This window comes from Ranitomeya imitator, chromosome 4, assembly GCF_032444005.1.
Source record: "Ranitomeya imitator isolate aRanImi1 chromosome 4, aRanImi1.pri, whole genome shotgun sequence".
Lineage (NCBI taxonomy): Eukaryota > Metazoa > Chordata > Amphibia > Anura > Dendrobatidae > Ranitomeya > Ranitomeya imitator.
In genome coordinates this window covers 642,976,102-643,000,681 of record NC_091285.1, presented here as the reverse complement: position 1 = coordinate 643,000,681, position 24,580 = coordinate 642,976,102, and the positions used below count along the sequence as shown (strand labels likewise).

General features: G+C 43.9%; 1 protein-coding gene across 3 annotated transcripts in view; it reads left to right on the top strand.

The window, feature by feature from the left end:
- The first annotated feature begins 249 nt into the window (after positions 1-249).
- LOC138677069 (RING finger protein 112-like) overlaps positions 250-24,580 on the top strand; it is a 90,084-nt gene continuing 65,753 nt past the window's right edge. Inside the window, exons 1-4 of one of the 3 annotated variants that reach the window (XM_069766903.1) lie at positions 250-376; positions 8,575-8,740; positions 18,549-18,767; positions 23,021-23,158. In XM_069766903.1, coding sequence (XP_069623004.1) covers positions 360-376; positions 8,575-8,740; positions 18,549-18,767; positions 23,021-23,158 — 540 coding nt within the window. In that variant the 5' untranslated portion in view covers positions 250-359. The remainder of the gene's footprint in view (positions 377-8,574; positions 8,741-18,548; positions 18,768-23,020; positions 23,159-24,580) is intronic. The other 2 variants (XM_069766905.1, XM_069766904.1) reach the window with 2 other exon arrangements.

The window sequence follows — 24,580 nt, the reverse complement described above, 5'->3', positions numbered from 1 at the left end:
AAATTATTTTATGAGTTTAAACCTGCTAGTTACTATCTTGGTTCCTGTCTCTGAAAATGTTTTTGCTTCACTGTATGTAAATGTCTTGTTTTAATTGTGTGTGTGTATATATATATATATCTCACACACATATTCTACTGTATCTTGAATACATTTTATATTTATTTATAGCTGTTATATAATATGTAATATTAAAATGATTCATAAAGTACAAGTGGATACAGTGCAGTTTCAGTTTCTATTCTGTGAAAACCATGAAAGGAGGAGTTTCTAGAGAAGAATAAAAGACCAGAGAAAGCAACTAACAGACTGATAGAGGACAGAAGAAGAAGAAGAAGCAGTTAAATCTGGAGCAGAAAATGCAGCCACATTTCAGGTAGGAAGTGATTTTATATTATTACTTTTTATTACGACATATCCCACATAAATGTCTCTCTCTCTCTCCACAACTCCATCCTTAAATGCTGTTGATTCTTACTGTTTTCTGGAGTATCTCTGTCCAGATTCCAAGGAACTATGGTAGTTAGTGGAGGTCTGTGATGGGACAACACCTTTAAATAATTTTTCTCTTTATGGAATTTTTGGTGCCAAATTTCCATCCCACAAAAAAAAAGAAAAACTAGACCAAAGATTTAGTAGTATTACTCGGTGTTTGGAGTGTTGAAGAATCATGGCGTCGAAGATACATCACAGAGTGGTCAAACCGGGGGAACTCCAACCTCCTCACAGTAGTTACATCAGGACTCTCCGCAGCCCCCTTACCCTTACACCAAAGGATTCTCCCCAGCCTCTCCAATTACTGGGTGGTCACAGCATTTCTTCCCCAGCCTCCTCCATTACTCAGTCCTCACAGCATTTCTTCCCCAGCCTCCTCCATTACTCACTAGTCACAGCATTTCTTCCCCAGCCTCTCCAATTACTGGGTGGTCACAGCATTTCTTCTCCAGCCTCCTCCATTACTCACTAGTCACAGCATTTCTTCCCCAGTCTCTCCCATTACTCAGTCCTCACAGCATTTCTTCCCCAGCCTCCTCCATTACTCAGTCCTCACAGCATTTCTTCCCCAGCCTCCTCCATTACTCAGTAGTCACAGCATTTCTTCCCCAGCCTCCTCCATTACTCACTAGTCACAGCATTTCTTCCCCAGCCTCCTCCATTAGGGTACGTTCACATTTGCGGTTTGCGCCGCAGCGTCGCCGCCGCAACAAAACGCATGCGTCGTGCGGCCCTATCTTTAACATTGGGGCCGCATGTGCATGCGTTGTGTTGCGTTTTGTTGCGTTTTACGCCGCATGCGGCGTTAGGGCGCACCTGCCTGGGCGCGTCAAACGCAACATGTTGCATTTTTCGGGCGGCGCCGACCTTTTCAAAAACGCATGCGTCGTGCGGCCCTATCTTTTAACATTAGCGCCGCATGGGCCGCATGTGCATGCGTTTTGCTGCGTTTTTGTTTGCGTTGTGCGTTGCGGCGACGACGCTGCGGCGCACAACGCAAATGTGAACTTAGACTTATTCAGTCCTCACAGTATTTCTTCCCCAGCCTCCTCCATTACTCAGTCCTCACAGCATTTCTTCCCCAGTCTCTCCCATTACTCAGTCCTCACAGCATTTCTTCCCCATCCTCTCCCTTTACTCAGTCCTCACAGCATTTCTTCCCCAGTCTCTCCCATTACTCAGTCCTCACACCATTTCTTCCCCAGTCTCTCCCATTACTCAGTCCTCACAGCATTTCTTCCCCAGCCTCTCCCATTACTCAGTCCTCACAGCATTTCTTCCCCAGTCTCTCCCATTACTCAGTCCTCACAGCATTTCTTCCCCAGCCTCTCCCTTTACTCAGTCCTCACAGCATTTCTTCCCCAGTCTCTCCCATTACTCAGTCCTCACACCATTTCTTCTCCAGCCTCTCCCATTACTCAGTCCTCACAGCATTTCTTCCCCAGTCTCTCCCATTACTCAGTCCTCACAGCATTTTTTCCCCAGTCCCTCCCATTACTCAGTCCTCACAGCATTTCTTCCCCAGCCTCTCCCATTACTCAGTCCTCACAGCATTTTTTCCCCAGACTCCTCCATTACTCAGTCCTCACAACATTTCTTCTCCAGTCTCTCCCATTACTCAGTCCCCACAGCATTTCTTCTCCAGCCTCCTCCATTACTCAGTCCTCAGTGCATTTCTTCTCCAGTCTCTCCCATTACTCAGTAGTCACAGCATTTCTTCTCCAGTCTCTCCCACTAATCAGTCCTCCCAGCATTTCTTCTCCAGTCTCTCCCACTACTCAGTAGTAGCATTATTATACCCTCTTACAACACATGTTTAGGCCATGTGCACACGCTGTGGTGGATTCCGTTGCGGAATTTTTCGGCAGTTCAAAAAGTACTGCGGATTTATCGCGTTTTTTTTGTGCGGTTTCCTCTGCGGTTTTAGACACCTGCGGATGTTTAATATGGAGCAGGTACCAAACCGCTGCGGATTCCGCACAAAGAATTGACATGCTGCCTGAAAATAAACTGCAGCGTTTCCGCACGGCTTTTTCCGCAGCATGGGCACAGCGGTTTTTGTTTTCCATAGGTTAACATTGTACTGTACACCGCATGGAAAACTGCGCAAAAACCGCTACGTGTGCACATACCCTTAGAGTTATTCATGAGTATTTCAGAATCTCCAATAAGCACTTCAGTATGTACTTTATGGTCTGTAATAGACGTCAAATGCTGTGACATTTCTTCCCCAGCCTCTCCCATTACTCAGTAGTCACAGCATTTCTTCCCCAGCCTCTCCCATTACTCAGTCCTCACAGCATTTCTTCTCCAGTCTCTCCCGTTACTCAGTCCTCACAGCATTTCTTCTCCAGTCTCTCCCGTTACTCAGTCCTCACAGCATTTCTTCTCCAGCCTCTCCCATTACTCAGTAGTCACAGCATTTCTTCCCCAGCCTCTCCCATTACTCAGTCCTCACAGCATTTCTTCTCCAGTCTCTCCCGTTACTCAGTCCTCACAGCATTTCTTCTCCAGTCTCTCCCATTACTCAGTCCTCACAGCATTTCTTCTCCAGCCTCTCCCATTACTCAGTCCTCACAGCATTTCTTCTCCAGTCTCTCCCATTACTCAGTCCTCACAGCATTTCTTCTCCTGTCTCTCCCATTACTCAGTAGTCACAGCATTTCTTCCCCAGCCTCTCCCATTACTCAGTAGTCACAGCATTTCTTCTCCAGTCTCTCCCATTACTCAGTAGTCACAGCATTTCTTCCCCAGTCTCTCCCATTACTCAGTAGTCACAGCATTTCTTCTCCAGTCTCTTCCATTACTCAGTAGTCACAGCATTTCTTCTCCAGTCTCTCCCATTACTCAGTAGTCACAGCATTTCTTCTCCAGTCTCTCCCATTACTCACTAGTCACAGCATTTCTTCTCCAGTCTCTCCCATTACTCAGTAGTCACAACATTTCTTCTCCAGTCTCTTCCATTACTCAGTAGTCACAGCATTTCTTCCCCAGTCTCCCATTACTCAGTAGTCACAGCATTTCTTCTCCAGTCTCTCCCATTACTCAGTAGTCACAGCATTTCTTCTCCAGTCTCTCCCATTACTCAGTAGTCACAGCATTTCTTCTCCAGTCTCTCCCATTACTCAGTGGTCACAGCATTTCTTCTCCAGTCTCTCCCATTACTCAGTAGTCACAGCATTTCTTCTCCAGTCTCTCCCATTACTCAGTAGTCACAGCATTTCTTCCCCAGTCTCTCCCATCACTCAGTAGTCACAACATTTCTTCTCCAGTCTCTCCCATTACTCACTAGTCACAGCATTTCTTCTCCAGTCTCTCCCATTACTCAGTAGTCACAGCATTTCTTCTCCAGTCTCTCCCATTACTCACTAGTCACAACATTTATTCTCCAGTCTCTCCAATTACTCACTAGTCACAACATTTCTTCCCCAGCCTCTCCCATTACTTACTAGTCACAGAATTTCTTCCCCAGCCTCTCCCTTTACTCCGTAGTCACAGCATTTCTTCTCTAGTCTCTCCCATTACTCAGTTGTCACAGCATTTCTTCTCCAGTCTCTCCCATTACTCACTAGTCACAGCATTTCTTCTCCAGTCTCTCCCATTACTCAGTAGTCACAACATTTCTTCTCCAGTCTCTTCCATTACTCAGTAGTCACAGCATTTCTTCCCCAGTCTCCCATTACTCAGTAGTCACAGCATTTCTTCTCCAGTCTCTCCCATTACTCAGTAGTCACAGCATTTCTTCTCCAGTCTCTCCCATTACTCAGTAGTCACAGCATTTCTTCTCCAGTCTCTCCCATTACTCAGTGGTCACAGCATTTCTTCTCCAGTCTCTCCCATTACTCAGTAGTCACAGCATTTCTTCTCCAGTCTCTCCCATTACTCAGTAGTCACAGCATTTCTTCCCCAGTCTCTCCCATCACTCAGTAGTCACAACATTTCTTCTCCAGTCTCTCCCATTACTCACTAGTCACAGCATTTCTTCTCCAGTCTCTCCCATTACTCAGTAGTCACAGCATTTCTTCTCCAGTCTCTCCCATTACTCACTAGTCACAACATTTATTCTCCAGTCTCTCCAATTACTCACTAGTCACAACATTTCTTCCCCAGCCTCTCCCATTACTTACTAGTCACAGAATTTCTTCCCCAGCCTCTCCCTTTACTCCGTAGTCACAGCATTTCTTCTCTAGTCTCTCCCATTACTCAGTTGTCACAGCATTTCTTCTCCAGTCTCTCCCATTACTCACTAGTCACAACATTTCTTCTCCAGTCTCTCCCATTACTCACTAGTCACAACATTTCTTCCCCAGCCTCTCCCATTACTCCGTAGTAACAGCATTTCTTCTCCAGTCTTTCATTACTCAGTAGTCACAACATTTCTTCTCCTGTCTCTCCCATAATAATATAATAATTTTTATTTATATAGCGCCAACAAATTCCGCAGCACTTTACAATTAAGCGGGGACATGTACAGACAATAAATTCAGTACAAGTTAAGACAATTAAACAGTGACATTAGGGGTGAGGTCCCTGCTCGCAAGCTTACAATCTACAAGGAAATGGGGGGACACGATAGGTGAAAAGTGCTTGTTATTTCTGGTCTGGCAATTATAATAAATAGGGATTTTCATATAAAGCTGCATGATCCGGTCATCAGCCCGTGTGTTTAAGTGCAATAGTCAAGTATCAAGTGCAGTTATCGTGTGCATGGAGGGTGTGGAGACAGATGAATAGTAGGGTGCAGATTCACATGCAGATAATTTTTGGAAGGAGGGAACAGGACAAAGTTAGTTTACTGAGTAGTTGATTTGGTAGGCTTGTTTGAAGAGATGGGTTTTTAAAGCGCGCTTGAATAGGTCGGGGCTAGGTATCAGTCTGATCGTCTGGGGAAGTGCATTCCAGAGAGCTGGCGCAGCACGAGAGAAGTCTTGGAGGCGGAGGTGCGAGGTTCGGATTACGGGGGTTGTTAGTCTTAGGTCATTTGTAGAATGGAGGGCACGTGTAGGGTGATAGACAGAGATGAGAGAGGAGATATAAGGCGGTGCAGAACTGTGGAGAGCTTTGTGGGTGAGAGAGATGAGTTTATACTGGACCCTGTAGCGAATGGGTAGCCAGTGTAATGACTGGCACAAGATGGAGGCATCGGTGAAGCGGCTGGACAGAAATATGACCCTGGCTGCCGCATTTAAGATGGATTGGAGAGGAGAAAGTTTGGAAAGAGGGAGACCGATCAGAAGAGAGTTGCAGTAGTCCAGACGAGAGTGAAGAAGAGCGACAGTAAGAGTATTAGCAGTTTCAAAGGTGAGAAAAGGTCGGGTAAAGGTCGGAAAAGGTCCCATTACTCAGTCCTCACAGCATTTCTTCCCCAGTCTCTCCCATTACTCAGTAGTCACAGCATTTCTTCTCCAGTCTCTCCCATTACTCAGTATTCACAGCATTTCTTCTCCAGTCTCTCCCATTACTCAGTAGTCACAGCATTTCTTCTCCTGTCTCTCCCATTACTCAGTAGTCACAGCATTTCTTCCCCAGCCTCTCCCATTACACAGTAGTCACAGCATTTCTTCCTCAGTCTCTCCCATTACTCAGTATTCACAGCATTTCTTCTCCAGTTTCTCCCATTACTCAGTAGTCACAGCATTTCTTCTCCAGTCTCTCCCATTACTTAGTATTCACAGCATTTCTTCTCCAGTCTCTCCCATTACTCAGTAGTCACAGCATTTCTTCTCCTGTCTCTCCCATTACTCAGTAGTCACAGCATTTCTTCCCCAGCCTCTCCCATTACACAGTAGTCACAGCATTTCTTCCTCAGTCTCTCCCATTACTCAGTATTCACAGCATTTCTTCTCCAGTTTCTCCCATTACTCAGTAGTCACAGCATTTCTTCCCCAGTCTCTCCCATTACTCAGTAGTCACAGCATTTCTTCCCCAGCCTCTCCCATTACACAGTAGTCACAGCATTTCTTCCTCAGTCTCTCCCATTACTCAGTATTCACAGCATTTCTTCTCCAGTTTCTCCCATTACTCAGTAGTCACAGCATTTCTTCCCCAGTCTCTCCCATTACTCAGTAGTCACAGCATTTCTTCTCCAGTCTCTCCCATCACTCAGTAGTCACAGCATTTCTTCCCCAGTCTCTCCCATTACTCAGTAGTCACAGCATTTCTTCCCCAGTCTCTCCCCAGTCTCTCCCATTACTCAGTAGTCACAGCATTTCTTCCCCAGTTTCTCCCATTACTCAGTAGTCACAGCATTTCTTCCCCAGTCTCTCACATTACTCAGTAGTCACAGCATTTCTTCCCCAGTCTCTCCCATTACTCAGTAGTCACAGCATTTCTTCCCCAGTTTCTCCCATTACTCAGTAGTCACAGCATTTCTTCCCCAGTCTCTCCCATTACTCAGTAGTCACAGCATTTCTTCTCCAGTCTCTCCCATTACACAGTAGTCACAGCATTTCTTCCTCAGTCTCTCCCATTACTCAGTATTCACAGCATTTCTTCTCCAGTTTCTCCCATTACTCAGTAGTCACAGCATTTCTTCCCCAGCCTCTCCCCAGTCTCTCCCATTACTCAGTAGTCACAGCATTTCTTCCCCAGCCTCTCCCATTACACAGTAGTCACAGCATTTCTTCCTCAGTCTCTCCCATTACTCAGTATTCACAGCATTTCTTCTCCAGTTTCTCCCATTACTCAGTAGTCACAGCATTTCTTCCCCAGTCTCTCCCATTACTCAGTAGTCACAGCATTTCTTCTCCAGTCTCTCCCATCACTCAGTAGTCACAGCATTTCTTCCCCAGTCTCTCCCATTACTCAGTAGTCACAGCATTTCTTCCCCAGTCTCTCCCCAGTCTCTCCCATTACTCAGTAGTCACAGCATTTCTTCCCCAGTTTCTCCCATTACTCAGTAGTCACAGCATTTCTTCCCCAGTCTCTCACATTACTCAGTAGTCACAGCATTTCTTCCCCAGTCTCTCCCATTACTCAGTAGTCACAGCATTTCTTCCCCAGTTTCTCCCATTACTCAGTAGTCACAGCATTTCTTCCCCAGTCTCTCACATTACTCAGTAGTCACAGCATTTCTTCCCCAGTCTCTCCCATTACTCAGTAGTCACAGCATTTCTTCCCCAGTTTCTCCCATTACTCAGTCCTCACAGCATTTCTTCCCCAGTCTCTCCCATTACTCAGTAGTCACAGCATTTGACGTCAATTACAGACCATATAGTACATACTGAAGTGCTTAGTGCACTATAATGAACACTATGATCAAAACATTGGAGATTCTGAAATACTCATGAATAACTATAAACATGCGCTGTAAGAGGGTATAATAATGCCTTAACCAAGCCATGGTGCCATTTCCCCTACGCACGTTTTGACGGCGTGATTCCCTCTTGGGGAGTCAATTGTACAAAATTGTGTAATTTATTTGGATTTTATGCGATTTGCAAACACAAAGTAGTAAGTACGGTATTTGTGAAGTGTAAAGAAAATGATACATGGTTTTCTAAGTATTTAAAATAGATATATTGGAAAATTGTGACATATATTTGCATTCAGCGCCCAGTAGTCTCATTCCCCTAAATAAAACCCTGAGTGATCAGTTACCTCCAGAAGTCACATAATTAATAAATTGAGTTCACCTGTGTGTAATTTATTCTCAGTATAACTACAGATGTTCTGTGAAGGCCTCAGAGGTTTGTTTGAGAACATTAGTGATCCAAGATCATAATGAAGACCGAGGAGCACACCAGACAGGTCAGGGATAAAGTTATGGAGAAGAGTAATGCAGGGTTTAAAAAAAATAGGCCAAGCTCTGAACATCTCACGGAGCACTGCTCATTCCGTCATCCACAAATGGAAGGAGTAGTACAAAGCTGCTTTATTAGAATTCCCCTGTACAGAGGCAAGATAGCTGGTGTACCACTATGTCAAGTTGAATTATATAACCAACCTTTCCTTTGCTATTTCACACTAAGCAATAAAGTATATTTTCCCCAAAATGGTAGTAATAAAAAGGTACAAATCAAAAGCACCAGGTCATTAAGATATGGTATTTAACAAACTTAATTTTATGTTTTACAACAGGAGTGCTGGTTATATATGCTTTCTCTGCAATGGAGAGATACAGGATCCCATCAGTAAACCCTGTGGACACAGCTTCTGCTTGAATTGTCTTTATAAATATCGAGCTTTAAAAGGGAACGTTGGAGGTGGTTGTCCATCATGCATCAACCGCAAAGGAATAAATAAGGTCAGAGCTGTTTTGGGCAAAGAAAAACACATCTTTCTTTTTTTAAATGACCATTCATCTAAAAAGTTACATAGGTTCTCTATGGTACTTCCGTAGGCCTCTGATTATATATGATGGCAAGGAAAGGTTTATGAATCCAACAGAACAAATATGTGACATTTAATGAGATTCTAAATTTATGATGAAAACATAGATAAGTATATCATAACTCTGTACGTAACCCCTTTCTCATGTACAGCACTATGGAATTAATGGTGATATATAAATAATAATACAGTGTGAGAGATCATGTAATTGTAAAGTGCTGCGGAATATGTTGGCGCTATATAAATAAAAATTATTATTATTATTATTATTATTATTATTATTAAGTGTAGTCTTTGCAGCACTAGATGATAACCCTGCAGCGTAAACCCTTAATAAAATGACCCCCATCACATTAGTCGTACTGCAGCCCATCCTAGTAGCGTATTGGGAAGGGCTGCAGTCTGAAGAAACGCAGCTTCCAAAATCTGTGTCTCAACTGACAGAGGAGCTGTATCGTAAGCAGACGTACCCTATAAGAACAATAAATAATAAATAAATCTTCTCCTTGGATGACTACACACTGAAGACTGAGAATGGAGAAAAATCTTTTGTGTTCAGAGAGCTGAACAGAAGATACTGAGGTATCGGTGCACATGATGTAGCTTCTCTGTCAGTTGAGTCATAGGATGAGCTGCAGTATGAAAAAACCCAGCTCCCGAAACCTGACACATGACTTGGACAGGCTGCCATTTCAATTCAGTGACAGGTTTAATTTTATTACATTCTTGGATAACCTCTTCAAAGAAATGTATCACCTACTGTATATTTCTTACTGTAACATACTATTTCTTTCTAATTAGAGATGAGTGAATCTGTACAATGCAAAATGAAATCTCTTAGAATTTTACAAACCATTCAGTTTATTCTGGATCCAACATTTTTTGCTATTCACTTCTGGCAAATTCATCAAAATAGACAGCTGTCCTTTTGCTGAATTATAGAGACCTGGAAAAATAAATTCTCACCCCACTGATCCCACCGCAGTAGGCGAGATGTGTAATTTTTTTTTTCATCCCAATCCAGCAAAGTTGGACGAGTGTCTTGCAAGTGTCATGCGATTTTCATGCAAGTACAATCTGATTTTTCACACCTACCATCCGATTAACATCTGATTTCCATGCGAATGCAATCTGATTGCAATGCGATTTTTAACATCAGCTTTTACATAGAGCAATTCTCTATGTACCTTACACATAGTTTTCTATGGAAAGAGAGAGAGAGAGAGAGAGAGATTACATAGATAAAAAAAAATATTAAGAAAAAAGTAGCTTTTAATAGCCCATCATGCGACGTTTCGGCTCTCTGTGTGACTATGATGGTGTGCTGCTTCCATTTTTTTAATATTTAATATACTGGTATGTACCTAGGGAGCTTTGCACCCAGCTATTTTTTATAAGGTGCTGTTCTTTGTTTTCTTTTTCTAAATAGATAGATAAATAGATAGATAGATAGATATAAATATGTGAATGAGATACTGTATATAATTAGTGCTTTGCAAGTTTACTGTACATGTGTTTTTTTACTAAATAAATTAACCAGCAGAGGGAAAGCGGACAGCCGGGTGCAGATATAATATCCAGGAAGCTTCCCAGCCTATTAAGGCTGTGTGCACACGATGCAGATTTGGTGCAGAAAAATCTGCTGCAGTTCTGCACTAAATCTGCATCTCCTGGCAGAATCCGCAGGTGCATTTTTATGCGTTTTTGATGCGTTTTTTATGCGTTTTTGTGCACAAATCTGCACAAAAAACGCATCAAAAACGCACCTGCAGATTTCTATTATGGAGGGGTGCAGAAACGCTGCAGAACTGCACAAAAGAAGTGACATGCACTTCTTTGAAATCTGCAGCGTTTCTGCGCAGATTTTTCTGCACCATGTGCACAGCTTTTTTTTTTTCATATTGATTTACATTGTACTGTAATCACAGTGCAGTTCTGCAGCGTTTCTGCTGCAGAAAAATCTGCTGCAGTTCTGCACTAAATCTGCATCGTGTGCACATACCCTAATAGCAGCTCACAGCTTTATACTTAGCCTTTCCTGGTTATTAAAATGGGGGACTCCCCCAAAAAATGAAGTAGAGTCCTCCTATAATTATTAACCAACAAAGGCTAGGCAGACAGCTGTGGGCTGATATTAATAGCCTAGGAAGGGCCTATGGATATTGGCCCCCAACCAGACTAAACATCAGCTCTCAGCCGCCCCAAAAAATGTGCATCCATAAGATGCACCAATGCTGGCACTTAGCCTCACTCTTCCCACTTGCTTTGCTGCGGTGGCAAGTGGGATTATAGTATTGAGGTTGATGTCACCTTTGTATTGTCAGGTAACATCAAGCCCAGAGGTTAGTAATGGCGAGACGTCGATAAGAATTAAAATAATAAACATATTCCTGCCTTCTAGACGTAGCATAACTAAATGCGTTGTGGGAAATTTGGATTATTATCTTCTCATCAGACGGGTGAGGAATATGGTTGTTTATTATTTTCATTCTATTACAGGAGACATTGGCTTCAGTGGATTGGGTGTTGACATTAGTATAGCTGATTTGGTTTAGTTTAGATTAATTAAAGGAGTCTATGTCATTATTTCAATTATAGGACTTTATTTTGTGTGTGTTTTTTCTTTTATACAACATCACTATGGTGTTAGTAATGGGGGCGTCTTATAGCTGCCTCTCGATTACTAACCTCTGGGCTTGATATCACCTGACAATACAAAGTTGAAATCAACCCCCCCAACTATCACCCCACTTGCCACTGCACCAGTGTGAAGAGCAAAGCAAAGTGCTAGAACTAGAGGCGTAGCTAGGGGTTCAGCTCAGGGGGGGCGAAACATGTGAGTGGGCCCCTAACAGGCGGACATATCATTAGTGCAAACTATGCGGCAGCACATGGGCCCAAGAGTTAAGGGGGGCCTTTTCTACCTCTAAATAAGGTGCAATTTTGTATTTTTAGAAGTTCTTGGGCTGCAAAGGGCCCATATATTGTTCTTGCACATAGGCCCTTTTCTGTGTCCACAGACAAAATAAATCTCTATACAATAACCAGTACTGATATTACCGCCATACAGTAATACCATATAGTGGTAGATACCAGTCCTGCATGACATAGAGAGATCACAGTACAGTTGTAGATGGTAACATAGTAACATAGTAACATAGTTAGTAAGGCCGAAAAAAGACATTTGTCCATCCAGTTCAGCCTATATTCCATCATAATAAATACCCAGATCTACGTCCTTCTACAGAACCTAATAATTGTATGATACAATATTGTTCTGCTCCAGGAAGACATCCAGGCCTCTCTTGAACCCCTCGACTGAGTTCGCCATCACCACCTCCTCAGGCAAGCAATTCCAGATTCTCACTGCCCTAACAGTAAAGAATCCTCTTCTGTGTTGGTGGAAAAACCTTCTCTCCTCCAGACGCAAAGAATGCCCCCTTGTGCCCGTCACCTTCCTTGGTATAAACAGATCCTCAGCGAGATATTTGTATTGTCCCCTTATATACTTATACATGGTTATTAGATCGCCCCTCAGTCGTCTTTTTTCTAGACTAAATAATCCTAATTTCGCTAATCTATCTGGGTATTGTAGTTCTCCCATCCCCTTTATTAATTTTGTTGCCCTCCTTTGTACTCTCTCTAGTTCCATTATATCCTTCCTGAGCACCGGTGCCCAAAACTGGACACAGTACTCCATGTGCGGTCTAACTAGGGATTTGTACAGAGGCAGTATAATGCTCTCATCATGTGTATCCAGACCTCTTTTAATGCACCCCATGATCCTGTTTGCCTTGGCAGCTGCTGCCTGGCACTGGCTGCTCCAGGTAAGTTTATCATTAACTAGGATCCCCAAGTCCTTCTCCCTGTCAGATTTACCCAGTGGTTTCCCGTTCAGTGTGTAATGGTGATATTGATTCCCTCTTCCCATGTGTATAACCTTACATTTATCATTGTTAAACCTCATCTGCCACCTTTCAGCCCAAGTTTCCAACTTATCCAGATCCATCTGTAGCAGAATACTATCTTCTCTTGTATTAACTGCTTTACATAGTTTTGTATCATCTGCAAATATCGATATTTTACTGTGTAAACCTTCTACCAGATCATTAATGAATATGTTGAAGAGAACAGGTCCCAATACTGACCCCTGCGGTACCCCACTGGTCACAGCGACCCAGTTAGAGACTATACCATTTATAACCACCCTCTGCTTTCTATCACTAAGCCAGTTACTAACCCATTTACACACATTTTCCCCCAGACCAAGCATTCTCATTTTGTGTACCAACCTCTTGTGCGGCACGGTATCAAACGCTTTGGAAAAATCGAGATATACCACGTCCAATGACTCACCGTGGTCCAGTCTATAGCTTACCTCTTCATAAAAACTGATTAGATTGGTTTGACAGGAGCGATTTCTCATAAACCCATGCTGATATGGAGTTAAACAGTTATTCTCATTGAGATAATCCAGAATAACATCCCTCAGAAACCCTTCAAATATTTTACCAACAATAGAGGTTAGACTTACTGGCCTATAATTTCCAGGTTCACTTTTAGAGCCCTTTTTGAATATTGGCACCACATTTGCTATGCGCCAGTCCTGCGGAACAGACCCTGTCGCTATAGAGTCACTAAAAATAAGAAATAATGGTTTATCTATTACATTACTTAGTTCTCTTAGTACTCGTGGGTGTATGCCATCCGGACCCGGAGATTTATCTATTTTAATCTTATTTAGCCGGTTTCGCACCTCTTCTTGGGTTAGATTGGTGACCCTTAATATAGGGTTTTCATTGTTTCTTGGGATTTCACCTAGCATTTCATTTTCCACCGTGAATACCGTGGAGAAGAAGGTGTTTAATATGTTAGCTTTTTCCTCGTCATCTACAACCATTCTTTCCTCACTATTTTTTAAGGGGCCTACATTTTCAGTTTTTATTCTTTTACTATTGATATAGTTGAAGAACAGTTTGGGATTAGTTTTACTCTCCTTAGCAATGTGCTTCTCTGTTTCCTTTTTGGCAGCTTTAATTAGTTTTTTAGATAAAGTATTTTTCTCCCTATAGTTTTTTAGAGCTTCAATGGTGCCATCCTGCTTTAGTAGTGCAAATGCTTTCTTTTTACTGTTAATTGTCTGTCTTACTTCTTTGTTTAGCCACATTGGGTTTTTCCTATTTCTAGTCCTTTTATTCCCACAAGGTATAAACCGCTTACACTGCCTATTTAGGATGTTCTTAAACATTTCCCATTTATTATCTGTATTCTCATTTCTGAGGATATTGTCCCAGTCTACCAGATTAAGGGCATCTCTAAGCTGGTCAAACTTTGCCTTCCTAAAGTTCAATGTTTTTGTGACTCCCTGACAAGTCCCCCTAGTGAAAGACAGGTGAAACTGCACAATGGTGACTTCTTTCCGGTGGAGCCATTCACTTTTCCCATCTGTATATACTATTAATTCCACATTTTTCAGTCACCGCTCTGTGTATAGAGAGCGGCGACTGTAACTGATGCCCTGGGACAGACTGACAGCCGGTACAGCACTATCTGCCACCCAGTAGTTAGGCTTCAATGCTACGTAAGTGTCTACTTAATATTTAGGAGTCCCCCTATGTACAGTAATAATGGCCCCAGCATCGCTGATGAGAGCAGGAGGTCATGTGACGATTTTCTTCTATTGAGAGAAGTCAAACTTGTCTAGTGAACACGTGCAAATAGCAAACGTGGTCGCATGAGCGCCTGATCACACCAGTGGTCTTGGCATGAGCGCCTGATCACAGCAGTGGTCTTGGCATGAGCGCCTGATCACACCAGTGGTCTTGGCATGAGCGCCTGATCACACCAGTGGTCTTGGCATGAGCGCCTGATCACACCAGTGGTCTTGGCATGAGCGCCTGATCACACCAGTGGTCTTGGCATGAGCGCCTGATCACACCAGTGGTCTTGGCATGAGCGCCTGATCACACCAGTGGTCTTGGGGTCTCATGACGGCAGGTGCACCCCATCATGATTTGGCAGTCTCTAGAGTGACTGCAGACAATTATCCCAAGCCTTTAATAACTTAAAGGGAACCTGTCACCCCCCCAGGGCCTATTAAGGTAAAAGAGCCACCTTCTTCAGCACTAAGGCTGCATTCTGTGAAGGTGGCTCTTATGTTTTTGATCCCTAATAACGCTGAAATATTCACTTTTATAAATTGTGCGCCATACCTGTATTGAGTTCGGGGGGCTGGCTCTACTACCTTAATAGGCCCGGGGGGGGGGGGGGTGACAGGTTCCCTTTAATAATGTAATTATAAGCAATTTATTCTTATAACATAGAATGCAGCCCGTGGTTACTGTATTGTTATACTTGTTAGGGGGCAGACAGACGGACATATTTCTCATGTGAGGATCGCATCGCAGTCCTCGGACTGACCGTCGGCTCTCCTGACCTGAGGCTGACAGTTGCATAGTAATTTATCACGCTGTTAGGGTATGTGCACACGTCAGGATTTTTTCCTGGCAAAATCCTGAGAATTCTGCCAGAAATCCGCTTGCTTTTTTCGCGCGGAATTTGTGCGTTTTTTGCGCGGAATTTTTGCGGATTTTTTGCGTTTTTTTTTTAAATTTTCCGGAATGTTCTTTTTGATAGGAAATCCGCAGGAAATCCGGAAAAAGATAGAGCATGTCCGGATTTTTTGCGGTATGCGTTTTTTTTGCGGAAAAAAACGCTAACATATGCACAAAAAATGCGGAATGCATTCTAAAAGATATGATGCATAATGTTAGCGTTTTTTACCGGATTTATAGCGTTTTTATGGCGAAATACCGCAAAAAAAAAAAAAACGCTAAAAATCCTGACGTGTGCACGTACCCTGATGCTTATGTCAGGAGAAGTGTCAGGGCCAGTCCGAGGATTGCAATGCGCTCGTCGCATGAGTTATACAGTGTCTGTCTGCACCCTTATGTTAATACTTATCCTTGTTATAGTAATATTAACCTTCTTTGCTATGCTTGTTTTACTAATACTTATAAAAGACCCAGCTCGCAATAATAAAACCCCCCCGACCTCCCCATCTCCAGCCCCCAACAGCAACTATTAGGGTATGTTTCCAAGGGGCGTATTGCTTGGGTTTTTGCTGGGGATTGGATGCTGTGTACATCCGCAGCGTCGAAACCGCAGCTTCCAGATGTTACAGTATAGTGGAGGGGATTTTATGAAATCCCGTCTCCACTATGCGTACATAGACGCAGGTGGCAGACCTGCGTAACCGGACATGTGGCGTGTCTTTCTAGACAGCAGCATGTCTATTGATCTTGTGGAGATGCTGCGTCTCCACAAGATAAATAAAACAGTCTATGAATAGGATGCGGTGATTCCACCTGTGTTCAATGAATATATGCGGAATCACCGTGCGTACAACAGGGGGCAGCGCTTTAGGCGGAGCGGGGTATCTGCTGCGTCCAAAGCGCTGCAAATACACCTCGAGGACACGTACCCTCACATATGATGGAGTGAATATCTCATAACATTAAACAGTATAATAATAATCAGCCCCCCAGTGCCCCCTCACCCACGTCAGCCCTCACAATACCCTCAAACTCTCCCATTTACCCCACAGTGCCCTGTCTCCCTCCACAATACCACCATCCTCTCTCATTTACCCCCACAGTGCCCTGTCCCCCTGCACACACACAATAACCCCCATCGTTTCACATTTACCCCACAGTGCCCTGTCCTCTCCCACTTCAGCCCCTACAATACCACAATCCTCTGACATTCACCCCCACAGTGACCATGATATGCCTAATCCGAATTACTCTAATAAACTCCATCCCCACTTACTGATGAAGTTTTCAGGCAGTGAGGAGAACCAGGAAGTGTCCAGGTAGATGCAGGAGGGCACTAGGACCCAGAGTGCCCCAGCTAAACCAAGCTAACTGCAGCTGCTGCTGGCAGCCAGGAAGAGACTCCTCGGGTGAGACCACATCGCACTCTGCAGGAGGGGGGCTCTGCAGCCTGCATTGTGCTGCTCTCTCCCTGACACCTCAGACTCGGCAGTGGATCTCCTGGTGGGCCCCTTCAGGTGACTGGGCCCGGGGCAATGGCCCCCTCTGCCCCCCCAGTAGCTGCGCTACTGAGATGCGCCTTTTCTGGGGTGGCTGAGAGCAAATTTTTTTAGTCTGGGAGGAGGCCAATATCAATGGATCTTTCCTAGGCTATTAATATCATCCCACATTTGTCTGTTTAGCCTTTGCTGGTTATTAATTATATGGGACCCTACGTTATTTTTTTGGGGGGGTCCCCCATTTTAATAACCAGGAAATGCTAAGTATACAGCTGTGAGCTGATATTAATAGTCTTTGAAGCTCTACATGTATTACCCCCTTACTTGGCTATAAACGTCTGTCCCAGCTGTCCGCTTTCCCTCTGCTGGTTAGTAAAATGTTAGCGGATCCCTTGCCATTTTTTTCAGAAAATAATTTAGTAAGTAAAAAAAAAAGATATACAGTAAGCTAAACACACTGCACTAATTATAGAGGTCACTGACGTCTTTATATCTATCCATAATATGTACTGTATATATCTATTCTACTCTATTTTGTCGGGTCACGCTGTGATTTTACTGTATGCAGCAGATGAATTGCAGGCTTTTCAAAGGACATGGGTGTGTAAAAATCAGACAGTAGTCGCATGGTCCAAGTGCCATGCGTTGTTTTTTTTTTTAACACACCCATTGACTTCACTTGGCGCTTGCGAAATTTGCATATACTCTCAGCATATCTCAGATGCAGACACCATAATATAAGCACTCAGTCCTTAATTTAATTTATCTATCGGGACTGAAAAGGGTTTTAACCCTATGGAGCTCTCAATTACATATTAAACACAGACACATGGAGCATATAGACCACCAAAAAATATATGAAAAGTAAATTTTAATATTGATTCAATAAAATATACAGAACAATCATGTATCACAACAGATTAATCAATGACAGAGCTATTCAAATTGGGTACAAGGTGCACCACATACGTGGTGTCATCCTATAGGTATAGACACAGATGAAGGGGCCTTCACATGAAATATATATAGAAACATAAGTGCTGGTGCATATAATCATGATGAAAGCCAGACCGGCAATGGTGGACTCATGACACCACATAAGGAGCATACAGCGTAATACAAAGATACTAAGTCAGTGACCAATAATGTGTTTACCTAAGCAGTGGTGAGCCAAGCCATCACTAGTTCTCACCTGTATTCATGGCTGAGAGCATGACACGTGCCCCGACGCACGTTTCGCATCGGTTTCCTCAGTCTTGGCCCCCTGAGAAAGTCGGTGCGAAACGTGTCGGGGCATGTGTCATGATGGTGTGACTTGGATCACCACTGTTTAGGTAAACACATTATTTGTCACTCGCAGTATGCTGCGATTTTTTTTTTTTTTATCAGTCCGATTGCAATCCGATACGAGCTGATGAAAAAAATCGCAGTTGAGCACTGAATAACCTTGATCCGAATGCAATCCGATTTTTAATCAGATTGCATTCGTCTGATATAATCACAATTACAAATAACGAGTAAAGCGCCATGGAGTAAATGGCGCTATAATAAAAAATAATAATAACAGACAGTTGCATAAAGTGGTTATCCATGAAATTGATATTATTTACACCTTTCTGATTTTATAAAGTAAAAGTTATGAAAACTAACTTACTCCTTATTTCTTCAGTCCCTGCAGTCGTCCCTACAGCCCCTAAATCCCATGCCCCTGCAGCTAATAAGTGTTGATGAAAATGGTCTTCTAGATCTAAATGAGAATGTCCTGAGAATGTGTTTCCTGAGAGAGGGAATTGAAGAATACCCTATTTTCCTGATAAGTGTGATTGGAGAGAGGCGTACAGGAAAATCATTTCTAATGAATTACATTAGGAAAGTCCTTCATATCCAGGTGAGTGGACATTAAGTTTTTAAGTTGGTTGAGGAGATCACAGTTATACATGTGCCCCGGTGCCTGAAGGGCTTGAAGGCCCCTTGGTCACATAAGATGATATCAGTATTATAAATGACACACAATATAATGATGACCTGTTACAGCTTGTGTAGAATCATAGAATGGTAGAGTTGGAAGGGACCTCCTGGGTCATCTGGTCCAACCCCCTGCTCAAAGCAGGATTCACGAAACCATCTCAGACAGATGTCTGTCCAGCCTCTGTCCGAAGACTTCCATTGAAGGAGAACTCACCACCTCTCGTGACAGCTTGTTCCGCTTGTTGATCACCCTCACTGTCTAAAAGTTTTTTCTAATATCTAGTCTGGATATTCTCCCTTTCAGGTTCATTCCATTGCTTCTCGTGTTTCCATGTGCAAATAATAAGGATGATCCCTCTATAATGTGACAGCCCTTCAGAAATTTGTAAACAGTTATTAAGTCTCCTCTTATCCTTCTTTTTTTAAAGCTAAACATTCTCAGATCCATTAACCGTTCCTCGTAGGATATACTTTGCAGTCCGCTCACCATTCTGGTCGCTCTTCTCTGTACTTGCTCCAGTTTTTCGATGTCTTTTTTAAAATGTGAATCCAAGAACTGGTCACAGTATTCCAGATGAGGCCTGACCAAGGAGGAGTAGAGGGGGATAATTAGTTAAGGTGATCTAGACTCTTTGCTTCTCTTACTATATCCCAGAACTGTATTTGCCTTGTTTGCTGCTGCATCACACTGTTGACTCATGTGCAGTTTGTGATCTATTAGTATATCCAAGTCTTTTTCACACATGCTGTTGCTTAGTTCTATTCCTCCCATTCTATAGATGTAACTTTCATTTTTCTTGCCCAGATGTAGAATCTTGCATTTCTCCCTGTTAAATACCATTCTATTAGTCGCTGCCCATTGTTCAAGCTTCTCTAGATCCTTTTGAATCCATTATACATCTTCTCTAGTGTTAGCTATCCATCATAGCTTTGCATCGTCTGCAAATTTGATTAGTTTACCTTTAGTTCCCTTATCTAGATCATTTATAAAAATGTTGAACAACACAGGGGCCAGGACAGAGCCTTGTGATACCCCACTTGAAACACTTTTCCAATTGGATGTGCAAATAACACAGCCCATGTAGTAAATAGAACAGCCATGTAGTATATTGAGACACTTGCCCCATATAGTGCTGCACAAACGTTATGGCCACATAGATGCTCCATACAGACACTTGCCCCATATAGTGCTGCACAAACGTTATTGCCCCATAAGATGCCCCATACAGACACAGGCCCCATATAGTGCTGCACAAACATTATGGCCCCATACAGACACTTGCCCCATATAGTGCTGCACAAACGTTATGGCCCCATAAGATACTCCATACAGACACTTGCCCCATTTGCTGTTGCTGCGATTAAAAAAAAAAGGAAAAAATCACATACTCACCTCTCCGTCGCTCAGGCCCCCGGCACTTTCAATATTCACCTGTCCTTGTTCCAGCCGCCGCTCCATCTTCTTCAGCGTCTTCTGCACTGACGCTCAGGCAGAGGGCGCGCACTAACCCCATCACCGCGCCCTCTGACCTCAGCGTCACTGCAGAGGACGTGGAAGACGGAGCGGCGGCTGGAACGAGGAGCAGGTGAATATCACGCAGCGCAATGCTCCCCTCCCCGTTATACTCACCTGCTCCTGGCCCTGTGCAGTCCCTGCTTCCCGGCGCCAGCAGCTTCTTCCTGTATTGAGCGGTCACCGTTACCGCTCATTACAGTAATGAATATGCGGCTCCACCCTTATGGGAGGTGGAGCCGCATATTCATTACTGTAATGAGCGGTACCATGTGGCCGCTCAGTACAGGAAGAAGCTGGGGAGCCGGGGACCTGCAGGGACCGCACCAGCCGCCAGGAGTAGGTGAGTGTAATTAGACAGCCCCTGGCCGCTCCCCCTCCCCTGCCGAGTCAGCTCCGTGATGTGCCGCTAGCTGAGGGCCCCTGGGGGAGGTGGTCCTAGGCACTGGCAGCTGCCTGCCCTTAACGCCGGCCTTGAATGGGCCCCCCTATCTCGCCAGGGCCCCGGCACTTGCCCGGGTGCTGACGCCGGCCCTGGGGGCTCATACTGTATATAGGAGGCTATGTGGGTCTCATACTGTATATAAGAAGCTATGTGGGGGCTCATACTGTATATAGGAAGCTATTTGAGGTCTCATACTGTATATAGGGGGCTATGTGGGGGCTCATACTGTATATAGGGGGCTATGTGGGAGCTCATACTGTATGTAGGGGCTGTGTGTTGGCTCATGCGGCATATAGGGCGATCTGTGCCAGCTCATGAGGGGGTTGTCAGCATATTTAATTCTGCTCAATATTAAGTGATACAATGAATATTGATATAAAATAATTGTAATCAATATATCTTAATATTAATATTGAGAATTCATTTTAGCCTATTGATTCAGTCCTCCATAACAGTCGCAGTCTCTCATTTGGCCTCTTGGGAGAGTTAATTGCCCACTCCTGGTTTAGGGAATTATGTGTTTGGATTACATAGGAGATTAGATCAGTGACAACATATTGTAAGATTGCACTTAAGGTACCGTTACACTAAACGACTTACCAACGATCACGACCAGCGATACAACCTGGCCGTGATCGTTGGTAAGTCGTTGTGTGGTCGCTGGGGAGCTGTTACACAGACAGCTCTCTCCAGCGACCAACGATCAGGGGAAAGACTTCGGCATCATTGAAACTGTCTTCAGTAACCCGATATTTACCCTGGTTACCATTGTAAAAGTTAAAAAAAAACAAACAGTGCATACTCACATTCCGATGTCTGTCACGTCCCCCGGCGTCCACAGGGTTAAAACTGCTTTCGGCAGGAGTGCTGCTAATGCACGCGCTGCTGCCGAGAGATTTCCCTGCACTGTGTCAGCGCCGGCCGTAAAGCAGCGGTGACGTCACCGCTGTACTTTGCTTTACGGCCGGTCGGCGCTGACACAGCGGCCCTGCGCTTAGTAACCCGATATTTACCCTGGTTACCAGTGAACACATCGCTGGATCGGCGTCACACACGCCGATCCAGCGATGACAACGGGTGATCAGCGACCAAAAAAAGTTCTGATCATTCCCCAGCGACCAACGATCTCCCAGCAGGGGCCTGATCGTTGGTCGCTGTCACGCTTAACGATTTCGTTAACGATATCGTTGCTACGTCACAAAAAGCAACGATATCGTTAACGAAATCGTTATGTGTGAAGGTACCTTTACTGAGTGTATTGGGGGACACTCATTTGGCAGCGCATTAACGTAGTCAGGCACGGGTTTTCACTTTAACAGTCCATGTGGTTTATTATGGAGTCATAAGCCACAGAAATACGAACAACAAGCAAACAATCTTTACATCAATCTTCACATCATAGTATACGGCTTTGAAACGCGGTCACTAAACACTCCGAACCGCTGTGTCCAGTTATCGTGGGTGACCGCACGCCATACAGTTCATTAATGTCCATGGAGCACAACAGGCACCAACATACGACATTACGGTTGCAGTCTCTAATCATGCTGGACCTTACTCCTTCCGGTTACCATGCGTGACTGCATGGTTCCTCATACGCTGGGTTACCTTCCAGGAGCTCCTCCATTCGCTGACTCCTGTCAGTACTCTGTCTCTCAGGGAAGCTGCCAAACTGGGATCACCGTCCCGGGCAATGCCTTGCTCACCAGGCCACCTGACAGTCCAGATCCTCAGACGTGCTGTAGCTTCCCCAAACGCAGTGCCATTACGGACTCTGCACACGCGTCCTCTCTGTGCTCTAATCAGGACGTCCATCCCCATCTGGGACCGTCCATCCCCATCTGGGACCGTCGAACACACAGGCCCCCAGGTCCAAGGCCTCTCCCATGTGCTCTTCAGGGATCTAGTCCTACTCCCAGGACCTCCCAAGACAGAGGCCCTCAGGACCTGGCGCACAGATCACTCAAGTCCATCCATCTTTCTCCATGTGGTCACATTATATACTTGTAGCCACTCGCATAGGTGGGAGGTGTGGGAGGTGTGTGTGGCTAGTTCAACCATTACAACTACAGATATGCCTCCATGCATATCCTGTGGAGCACATGCAGCGCCCCCTAGCTGTAAAAGGGGTCACTGCATCACAATATATAAATGTGCTTTACCTAATTAAAAAAAAACTTCTATTCATACAGTATGTTCTTATTTTTCTTTTTAGGAGACAACTGATAGATTTGATCTAGGAGCAGAAGATGAGATATTGGAAGGCTTTGCTTGGAAGCCCGGCCCAGGCACAGTTACTAATGGAATTTGGATATGGAGTAAACCCTTCATTTTAGAGCTAAATGAGCAGAAAGTAAGTGATATGCAAATGATGAAATACCCCTAATCTTAGCTCTAGACAGTCTCTTGTGGCTTTTGTAGTCATTAGGGCCCCTTTCCACTTGTGAGAAAAACGGACGAGTGCAATCCGATAAAAAATCGGATTGCACTCGGACCAATGTTTTTCAATAGGTGACATTCCATTAGCGATTTTTTCCCAGCCGAAATCGGACTGAGAAAAATCTGTGTCGGCTGAGAAAAAAATCGCAGCATGCTGCGTATTGCTGAGATTCTCGGACGAGACTCGCCAATGCAAGTCAATGGGTGCGAGAAAAAAAACGCACAGCACTCGCACCATGCGAGTGCTGTCCGATTTTTACGCACCCGTGTCCTTAGAAAAGCTGGCAATTCAGCGCAGAGTACAGTAAAATCACACTGACAGGTTAGATGAGAGTAGATATATACACATAGAATAGGTATATATACATATATATATATATATATATATATATATATATATGTCAGGGAGACACATATATATATATATATATATATATATATATATATATATATATATATATATATATATATATAGTGGGGCAAAAAAGTATTTAGTCAGTCAGCAATAGTGCAAGTTCCACCACTTAAAAAGATGAGAAGCGTCTGTAATTTACATCATAGGTAGACCTCAACTATGGGAGACAAACTGAGGAAAAAAAATCCAGAAAATCACATTGTCTGTATTTTTAACATTTTATTTGCATATTATGGTGGAAAATAAGTATTTGGTCAGAAACAAAATTTCATCTCAATACTTTGTAATATATCCTTTGTTGGCAATGACAGAGGTCAAACGTTTTCTGTAAGTCTTCACAAGGTTGCCACACACTGTTGTTGGTATGTTGGCCCATTCCTCCATGCAGATCTCCTCTAGAGCACTGATGTTTTTGGCTTTTCGCTTGGCAACACGGACTTTCAACTCCCTCCAAAGGTTTTCTATAGGGTTGAGATCTGGAGACTGGCTAGGCCACTCCAGGACCTTGAAATGCTTCTTACGAAGCCACTCCTTCGTTGCCCTGGCGGTGTGCTTTGGATCATTGTCATGTTGAAAGACCCATCCACGTTTCATCTTCAATGCCCTTGCTGATGGAAGGAGGTTTACACTCAAAATCTCACGATACATGGCCCCATTCATTCTTTCATGTACCCGGATCAGTCGTCCTGGCCCCTTTGCAGAGAAACAGCCCCAAAGCATGATGTTTCCACCACCATGCTTTACAGTAGGTATGGTGTTTGATGGATGCAACTCAGTATTCTTTTTCCTCCAAACACGACAAGTTGTGTTTCTACCAAACAGTTCCAGTTTGGTTTCATCAGACCATAGGACATTCTCCCAAAACTCCTCTGGATCATCCAAATGCTCTCTAGCAAACTTCAGATGGGCCCGGACATGTAC